Raw genomic sequence first — 9,944 nt, forward strand, 5'->3', positions numbered from 1 at the left:
CTCCTGAGACCTGTGGCTGCTGTACAGACATAGGCAGGTACTGAGCATGAGCCAAAGCTAGTCTTAAACGAGGCAGCTCAGTAGCCGTGAGAGGATGGCTGTGTTAGCAGGGAGTTCAGCACGGGAGCTGCCACGCTGCCATGTAGATTTTGCAGCCTGGACTGTATTCTGAGTTGCCACGTTGTGCAGTTTGGCTACAGCCGGTTAGTTGTCTGTGCAAATTGAAGCTACTTTGTGCAGTGTAGTCTAGTGGTAGCTTTACTTCTCGTGAGGCCACGGTAATCTATGGAACCAGAGAAAATGAAAGTCTTGGTGAAATGGGAACATGGTCATTCAGGAAGAATGCTGGATGTTCATGTCAAACTGCAAAGCTGGGGAGCCACTGATGTGGTTTACCAAGTCAATTCTTTTCCTTAGCTCTCTCCTTTAAACCTGAATTTCCCTATGAACGATGAGCCACATGAACGTCTGTCTTACTGTGCAGTGAAACTGTCCTCAAAATAGACTTTTTAATCCAAAGATAAAAATAAAATTGGGAAAAGTTTGAATTGGCGGAATTGCGTACTCTGAAAACATGTGGGATCTGCAGCTAGAGCAGAATCTATATAAGCACGAGTTTGAAAATTGATTCCAACTTTTCTCCCATTTTTGTCAGCACAGCTGTTTAATGGCCCTTGTTTTGTAGAAAACAGATTAGCGCAAGATTTTTGAAGTCAATAGAATACTGCTTTATTTGATTTTAGATTGATATAAAATACACAAGACGTGTTTCTGAGCATAGAGACTAGTTTTTCATAAAGTTGATGGAAAGAACATGTAGTAGTGTGCTTTCTACACTATTTTACAATTTTCTTAAGGAAAACTAGAATTTAAATTCTAAAAAGAAGAAAATTACTAGTTTTATTAATCCAAAAGCTGTGGTTAGAGGTTGAAACTGACTTTAAGCAAAAAGGATATAATTTTTCATTTTTCATTCTGTGTTCTTGTAGTTTGGGATTTCAAATGAGTGAAATGAAATTTATTCCAGTGCACTATGCTTTTAAAGTTATTTGTCTTTGCTCCACAATGTCTTTTCTATACAGCCAGTATAAGTAACTGCGTATCAACAGTATACTAGTTGTAGATTATGTTAAAGATTAAAAGAAGAAAACTTGTATACCATATTCGGTAGAGCACATAAATACTGCTGTTTAGCTCCTGTGATGAGTTTTTACTAATCAGCTGTGTTTTCTTTAGCCACCTGCATTCAGCAGTGAGAAGATGCACAGCCCAGCACCTGTCGGACATTGTAGAACATATGGGACCGGAGCGGGTTCTGTCTGGAGCCAAAGTTGTTGCTGATCGGATTTTCCCTGCAATAGCCAGGTTTGCACAGGATAGTTCACAGCAAACAAGGTTAGTAAGCTTAATAGTTAAGATAAGCTCACTCCAGGTGGCTCAAACCTCTGCATAGCTCAGCGTGCATTCCTCTGCAGTGACAGAGGATAGAATCATAGAATCATTTACGTTGGAAAAGACCCTGAAGAGTCAAAAGACCCCTCATCGAGTCCAGCTGTTAACCTAGCACTGCCAAGACTGTTAAGGTAGCATATGTAACAGGAACTACCTCCTGCTGCAGCTGTGCCCACCCTGGCTGCAGGAAGAGGAGGGGCTCAAAGGACAAGGTACAGGCCACAGAGGGAATGCTGGCACTGGGATCCACGCTGTCTGACTGACAAGGCTGGACCATCCTCTTTAAAGAGGGCTGAAATGGAAGACCGTTCTCATAAATTTGCTCAGCTGTTGGTTAAATAATGATTGTTGAGTGTAGTTTCCTTGTGGGAGGATGAAAAGGGTGTCTGGTTACACATATAGATAGAGATCTTCCTGCACTTTTACGTTTTGGAATTACACACCTGTAAGGATCAATAGGGTTACAAAGCAAATCCATGTTTACAGATGTGTATGTCATGGTCTGTTGCTCTGCAGGTATTATGGTAGAAAGATGCTCTTCAGTATGATGACTCATCCTGATTTTGATAAAATGCTTGAAAAGTATGTGCCGACCAAGGATTTGCCTTATATTAAGGAATCCGTCAGCAATCTACGTGAAAAGGTATGTGGAAAAGCTCTTCTTTAACAGCTGAGAAATGTAAACCTATACTAGTGGCTGTTAGGTGCAGACAGTGAACCTACAGGGGATGGGAGGAGTGCATTCATTGGAAGACGAGTAATCAAGTGACCACAGCATGGCGAGGTACTGCTTGCTAGCTGCCCCGTGCGTGCCTTTGCTCCTTGCAGATACACTGCATCAAATGTACTTTGCTACCGTATTTTGCACGGCTGTCAGACTTGCTTTCACAGGGTCTCCAGCAGTGCAGAACTGTACCAGCCATGTTAAGAGTTTCACCTTTGTGCAGGGTTTGGGGGAGATGCCATTAGATACACCCTCAGCAAAAGGAAGACGTTCCCATACTAGTAGTGTTGGACATTCGAGGTCATCATCTACTTCCAGAGATGCTCTCAACATCACTGACAGGTAATGATCTTCAGTGTTCTACCCTGTTAGAAACTTGACCTCTAGGATAATAGCCTCACTGCAAGAGTGAGAGTATAGAAACATTCACAGCAGGGTTGTGATAATTAAACAGACCTGAAGGAAAAGGAAAAACTTGACAAGTCCCAGATAAACTCTTTTAAATAGGGTAATTGGTAATATTAAAATGTCTTTGGGAATTTTGAAGTTTATTTATTGACTATGAAAATACACACAGTACATAAAACACTTGGAATTCACAGTAGATCCATGTCACCATCGGTTCAAGATATTGCTGTTCAGACCATGTAGAAATAACGTGCCTAGTGGTAGCTGCAGTACAAATTTGTGTACAGCTGTTTGTGCCCTTAGCTGGACACTATGTGTTTAGTTAGATCCTAACTGGGGATGCTGAAGGTTTTAGATGGTACTCTGTCCATTTTTAGTTCTCTATTTTGTCTTCTAATAGGTCTTCTATCGAGCTGAAAAAGCCCCGCCCCCCCCCCCCCCCCCAATTTAAACCAAGCCAAAAAACTGCATCCAAGACTATAGAGTTCATAGGGGCTGTGACTGCCTCCAGGCTGAACAAAGTGTCTCTGTTCAAGAACGGGTTTCTTTAATGTGCACTCTACTACTCCAAATAACTAATTCCACATTTGATCGTAAAATTTGTCTTGGCATGTAAAACTATATGACTGCTTCCTTAGAAGCGGTGCTGCTTACTGCATTATGCCAAAGACTCTCTTATCTTTGATTCAGGCACTTTCAGTGGCCTGTGATACACTAGCAGGACAGGAGATTTTGATGCCTTCTTTTGTTCTTACAGAGCTGATAGGTTTGAATTTGAAAATGAAAGAAAAATGCGTATTCCATTCTCCATCAAACACTTCTGTTCATGAGTTAGGAATGAGCTGGCAACTATGTGGACTGGTCTATAAATGCAGGATACATATCTGGACAGAGAAGTGATTCCACAGGTTTTCTAATTCTTTCCATGACTGTCTAATAAGATTAGATGCTACAGAAAAATTGTTTCAAAATCCTCTATGAAGAGTTGCTGAATTTCCACCTCAGCATGTTGCTTAGATGTCACCTAGACTGGGATCAGCATTTAAAGTACTTCAAGAATAAAGAATTAAACTACAGTAACTTTCTTTTTTTTTCTTTCTTTTGACATGTTGATGTGAGGGAAGTTCACAACTGTTACTGATCACAAACCCAGCTGCTCTCTTACAGAAACGTGAAACAGCACAGGGCTTCTGCCTAGCTGAGGCTTATTTTTTGTGCGATAGGTACATATGCCTTTAGAGTGGAATCTATATTGAGACTTTAGGACAACAATTACTATTAGGTGATTTTTTTTTTAAATCACCATGTTTAAAGTAAAAGTCCTTGATCAGAAGATTTTCTGTTTACTTCTGATATTTGCACTTACATGGAAAGAGAATGTCTGAGATTAAAGTCTCCTGTTTCAGCTTGCTTATGTGTTCACTAAATAACTTTTTCCTTTCCAGTAGAGAGACTACAGAAGCCCGTGAAGTCACAAGAAAAACAGCTCCTCGTAATTCACTGGAAAGTGAAGAATATGTTAAAGATATTATAGGCTTATTGAATGCAAAAGACTTCCGCGATCGAATAAATGGCATTAAGCAGCTGTTATCAGATACGGAGAACAACCAAGGCTTTGTTGTTGCAAACATTGTGAAGGTAACTGTATGAAAACATTTTATTTCAAAGGTCCTTCAAGTTTTGTCACAAAGTTTTCTGATGAAAGCATTAGCTTCCTCTTTCAAAAAAAATGTCTGATTAACATGAAAACACTGAGGAACGGGTCAGGTATGCTCAAGGGGGAGATGTGTAAGCTACAATGGTAGTAAAGTAAATAGGAGGAAGAAGCTGAAAGCTTCCACTTGGAGATAGCACTCATTGAACTATTTCTGGAATACTGCATGCAGTTTTTCATGCCACTGCTGAGTAAATAGCAAAATATTGGAACAGGTTACAAAAAGAGCAGGAAGGATAAATCAAGATCTGAAAAACTCTCTCTGAAACACAGCTGCAAGTTCTGCATCCTTTATTTATCTAGGAGAAGGTGAGGAAAGGTCTTTATTCTGATAAACTTAAGGTAAGTAACCTTTCTAATAGGAAAACAGGTTCTTTAGGAGAAAAGTACTATGATGAGGTCCAACAGTTGTAAACTAAGGATAGATACAGTGAAAGGAAAACCAGGATTGTCTTGTAACATTGCAGTGTCTTCGCTATGGAACCATGAAATACTTCTGTGAAACTTTGCAATATCTTAACTGTGAATATTTTTGAAATCTTTACAGCATTCTTTTTGCTAAACAGAGCTATGTCTTGCTAAAAAATACTTGCTTGCAGAAAATACTAGTCATACTGAAAGTTACAGATGGCTAGTTTACCTCCATTACATTGCATAGCAATGATTCACATTCAGATGAGGTGAGATACAGTTGAATAATACACAGTAGAAAAATATCAAATGTTGCTTTACGTGCTAAAAAAAAAATGTCAGGTATTTGTGTATCAGAGCTGTTTTTTGCTAAAGTGGACAATTAAAGTGTAACAATAAAGCAGGAAATGTAATATCCACCTCAAACATTAATTGTCAGTTCAGATGAATGCTGTTTGGATACTTTTTCAGATCTTCGATGCTTTCAAGTCTCGCTTGCATGACTCAAACAGTAAAGTAAATCAGGTTGCTTTGGAGACAATGCACAAGATGATCCCGTTGCTGAAAGACAATTTATCACCTGTGATCAACATGTTAATTCCTGCCATGGTGGACAACAACCTGAACTCCAAAAATCCAGGGATTTATGCAGCTGCCACAAATGTTATTCAGGCTCTGTGTCAACATTTGGGTAAGTAATTTACTCTCTCTTAAAGGGTTTTAATTATATTAATTAGATATTAAAGAGTTACTCTTTCCAATAGTTTCCATCCAATCATTACACTGTGTAACAAGTCATTGGTTTTATTCTCACACCTTTTAAAGTGTACAAGTCATCTTAATATTTTGCCAGTCCAATAAAGCAATACAGCTAGCTGCACGCACAGCTAGCGAGTGTGTCGATGGTTTTGTTATTGTTCCATAGCAGGTGCTTTTTGCTGTGCGGGTGCCTGAGCCCTGGCCCAGGTTGCCCTGGGAGGCTGTGGAGTCTCCATGCTTGGAGATACTCAAAAGCTGTCCCTCCCTTCCTCAGCTATCCTGTGTGATTCTGTGCTTCGTTACCCAGAAGCTTGTCAGACTGCTGCTGAATCTCTTAAACAGGACAAAGAACTAGATTCTTGCTGACTTGTGCATGCCACAGCTGTTTTCCTTCCTCAGCTACTTTGGCTTTGGAGCAGAATCTTAGTATTTTCAGTAAATGAAAAAGCTACCTTCTATCAGATTCTAGAAGGAGTTAGAGCTTGCTGAGAGTATCTTTTTATGCCCTTAAATACATCACCTTGGTTTTTGAAGTTGATATATCATAAGTAAGGTTCTTATTTACATTTTTCCATATTGTGTTCATTTCTAGAGTGTTTAATTTTCTGTTTAAGAATTCTAACATATTTTGTTCTTTGAATTTAGACAATTATTTGCTTCTCCAGCCATTCTGCACAAAAGCCCAGTTTCTGAATGGAAAAGCCAAACAAGACATGACAGAAAAGCTTGCTGGTAAAGTGATGTTTTACTTTGCATGTTTGTTTGTTTGTGTACCATCCTGATTATGCCAACTCATTGTAGGATGGTGGTGGCTATATATCTTCTGTCACAGTAGATTGTGGGCATTAACGATGCAGCAGTTGTCAGATTTCACCTCCTTCTAATGCAAATTGAAGCTACTGCTGACAAAACAGAAGACTGATATATAGTCAGCTACTCCCCTGGAAGATGTATAAATACCTTGAGCTTAGAATAATTTTAATATGTAATCAGAGGTGGCAGACTTCATAATGGTCTTCTTCCTAAACCGGTTTAAAAACAAAATTTAAAGACAGACAGCTTAAAAATAGAAGACAAATTTTAATTAGAATTTATATGCGTATTTTAATATTGGGGATTATTACTAGCAGAAGTGCTGAATTTTCCTTTGATGTTTTAAGTGAACAAGGGATGCCTTCATGGGAAATATGCTTAAACCAAACAGACTGTATTTGGCTTACTTTCAGGGTGGTTCTGTGTATAGTAGCAATGAAATTGAGCTACATATTATAATGGACAGTCTGTTCTTGAAATATTCCTAAATTTATGCTTTCTGAATGTGTTAATCACCAACCGTTAAACAGTTCATCTCTTGCAGGGATTTTTTGGAGTAGTTTGTATTACTTATCAAAAGAGCCCATTCTAGCAAAAAGGAAAACAGTTGCCCGTGAAATACTTAACTCATGATGTAATTGTCTGACTAGCGAAAATGCTTCATCTTATATATATTTATAGTATAAGGTTACTTTGTTCCTTAAACACTTACTGTGTGGTTCTGAGAGGAGGGGAAATCATAAAATACCAGACATTACATGGGGCACTCTGAGAAATAAAAGCCCTTATGATAATCCTAACTTAAACAAAACAACCAACCAACCAAAAACCAACCCTTTCTTTTACTTGTTTTATTTAATGGAAAATTTTAATTGCCAGCAGTACCAGTGCTGCTGTGTAAACTCATGAGAGGGGATAAAAGGGCAGTTTGTAGGGAAAGTTGGTGTCTTTTACTGGAGCGCTGACGTTGTTGCAACAACAGACGAGCTTTTGCGTATAGCAAGCCTTCCTTTATTAGTTGCTTTAAGAAGATTATTTAAGTGCTTTTAAACACCTGTCAAAGCAGGGGGTCACTTCTGAATTGTATTTTGAAAACAGTCTTCCAACACTGCTCCATGACTTGTCTTTCTTGCAGATCTCGTTACAGAGTTATACCCACGGAAGCCTTACGCTGTGGAGCAAAAAGTTCTAGTTGTCCTTTGGCACCTCCTGGGAAATATGACAAACAGCGGCTCTTTGCCAGGAGCCGGAGGAAATATCCGGACAGCCACAGCGAAATTATCGAAAGCACTTTTTGCACAGATGGGTCAAAGTCTGTTAACTCAGGCCGCCTCTCAGCCACCGCACATCAAGAAGAGTTTAGAAGAATTTCTGGAGATAGCAACCTAGTATGTACGTGTGTGAAACTCAGCCAACTGACTGGGACAGATGGACAGCTGTTCACGTGGAGACACGTGGGACCGTCCCCGTGTTGGTGGTTTCCGTGCAGAAGGGCCGCTGGTGGGAGAAGCTGTGAGCGTGGCTGCAGGCGAGCGCCCAGCAAGGGAGGAAAAGTCACCCCTGCTCCTCTACACGTCTCTTTAGAAGCTACAGCACAGCAGCCTGTTTGTAGATTGCTAACGAATAAATACACTTACTGCATAGCCACGTTTTGACTTGTTTTAGCACTAAGCCCTACACTGGTCAGTGGAAGAAAATCCCAGAGAGAATTACACAGTACAACAGGGTTTCGTGTGAGATTTGTGTTAAAAAAAAAAAAATATTTTTTTAATCCACTTACACGGTTGTACAGTATTAGCTCGCTGTGGCTGCTGTTACGGCACTGTAACGTTGGCTTGGTGGCTGGGCATGCTCATCTGCACGGCAACGCACGACGCCGGCAGCTGGCGGCGAAGCGCGGCCGCTTGCTCCGAGGGAAAGGAACCGTTCCCCTTCCCTCGGCAGCGCCGGCAAAGCCGCGGCACCCGCCCCGCCCGCTGCCGGTACTGTACGCGTTTTACACGGGAACCTGACGCAAATAAACGGGTTTATTTCTGTAACGCTGCGGCCGCCGCCTCCTTGCCTGAGGGAGGGAGGGAGCGGCGCCATTTGGCGGGGGGGGGGGGGGGGGAGGGGGGAACGGCGCAGGCGCGGCGCGGGCTGGGCGCAGGCGCGCGGCGCAGGCGCGGTGCCCGGCGCAGGCGCGGTTCGCCCTTCCTGTGGCCCGGCGGCGGCAGTGCGCGCGGCGGGCGGGCGGTCAGCGGCCCCGCGGCAGGTAGGGAGGAGGGGGAGGCCGGGGGGCGCCGGCCCTTCCGCGGGGGGAGGTCGGGGTCTCGGGCAGGGCCCGGCCCGGCCCGGCCCGGTGGGAGGCTGGGGCGGGCGGGGGACTCGGCTGGGGCCGGGAGCCGCGGCAGCGGGCGGGCTGTGCCTGAGGGCAGGCCGCGCCGTGCGTGGAGCGCTGCGCTTGCTATGACGGTCGTTCCGCTGCCTTCTGCGGCCGCTCCCCTCGCCGGCAATTACCGGGCACTTGGCAGAGCCAGCCTGCCTGCGGCTTTCGCTTACACGAATAATTCTTACCTTTATTTTATGTGCTATAATAGCCGCTAAATCCCCGGGCAAAGAACAGGCCATCCTGGAGCCTTTGAGTGCTTTACGGTTTATTACGCTGCCGCCGCCGCCGCCGAAGCGTTCGCCGCAGGGCAGAGGGCGCGCAGGGGCCAGGCCAGTCGCGCCCGTGGGGTCCTGCCCGGCTCGGCGTTGTGAAAGGTTGGTGGCAGCGCAGGGGCGGGCGTAGGAGGAGGCTTGAAAGTCCTTGGCGCGGCGTCTCTCTGTTCCTTACCAGATGTTTTCTATTAGTTCATTCGTATTTATAAGCGTCAGTATTGTGTGCAATAAACGTTTAATTGAAACAGGATAAATAATATGTGTTGACGTAATTTATATAAAGCTGTTGCGTGTAGTTATTTGATACACTTATATAGTTGTTTAGCCTGAGCGATGTAAATACTCCTGGAATTGGGTTTCTGTGTTGCGTTGGTTGTCTGTGCTGGTTGTGCATCAACATTGCGCCTGCCTCCTTCATAGAGCTGTGGAACGAGAGGCATCCATCTGGGACCAGGCAGGGTTGATCATGTTGGAGGTAACCGGCAGTTACTGTAAGAGTTTGGGGTGTGCCTTGGTTCCCTGGGGGTGTTCTGGAACGCCTTCGGTTGGAAGCAAACTGTCAGACAGACTCTTAGATTCTGTTTGAGACGATGTGTGCAGAGGTGATCCGGTACCGCTTCTCCCTCTTTCCTTTTTTTTTTTTTTTTCCCCTTTCCCCCTAATCTGAAGACAGCTAGATTTGGGGGAGTTGTTTTTTAAGCTGGAATACATCTTCTGAATCAGCTAGAGGGGGGAGAACATCTGTCAAATGTCAGAATAGATTTAGGACATAAACTAATGCATGTTTAAAAACAATTGTGTCAGCTTTCTCAAATTTTAGAGCTGGAAACATCCATTAAACTGTTGAAGTGTTGGGGCTGCTGTTTGTGTTAACACACACCTCTTATGCTTTGATTTTCTAATTGTTACAGAGGTAAGCTCTGAATGGTAGCAGCTGTTTTAGTTAAGCAGATCTCTTCTCTGTGTTTCACTGATAAAGGCATAGTGATACTGCCTTGATGTTTCATTTCTTAACTTATA

The 9,944-nt window shown here is 42.9% G+C and overlaps 1 protein-coding gene across 1 annotated transcript in view; it reads left to right on the forward strand.

Annotated features, from left to right (window-relative positions):
• Window positions 1-7,674, forward strand: part of TOGARAM1 (TOG array regulator of axonemal microtubules 1) — a 44,455-nt gene extending 36,781 nt beyond the window's left edge. Inside the window, exons 15-21 of the mRNA XM_082000945.1 lie at window positions 1,237-1,395; window positions 1,969-2,095; window positions 2,400-2,518; window positions 4,033-4,222; window positions 5,181-5,400; window positions 6,114-6,200; window positions 7,417-7,674. Of these exons, the coding sequence (XP_081857071.1) occupies window positions 1,237-1,395; window positions 1,969-2,095; window positions 2,400-2,518; window positions 4,033-4,222; window positions 5,181-5,400; window positions 6,114-6,200; window positions 7,417-7,670 (1,156 nt within the window). The 3' untranslated portion in view covers window positions 7,671-7,674. The remainder of the gene's footprint in view (window positions 1-1,236; window positions 1,396-1,968; window positions 2,096-2,399; window positions 2,519-4,032; window positions 4,223-5,180; window positions 5,401-6,113; window positions 6,201-7,416) is intronic.
• The last annotated feature ends 2,270 nt before the right edge of the window (window positions 7,675-9,944 follow it).

Source organism: Phaethon aethereus (assembly GCF_964289735.1).
Source record: "Phaethon aethereus genome assembly, chromosome: 5".
In the NCBI taxonomy this organism is placed as follows: domain Eukaryota; kingdom Metazoa; phylum Chordata; class Aves; order Phaethontiformes; family Phaethontidae; genus Phaethon; species Phaethon aethereus.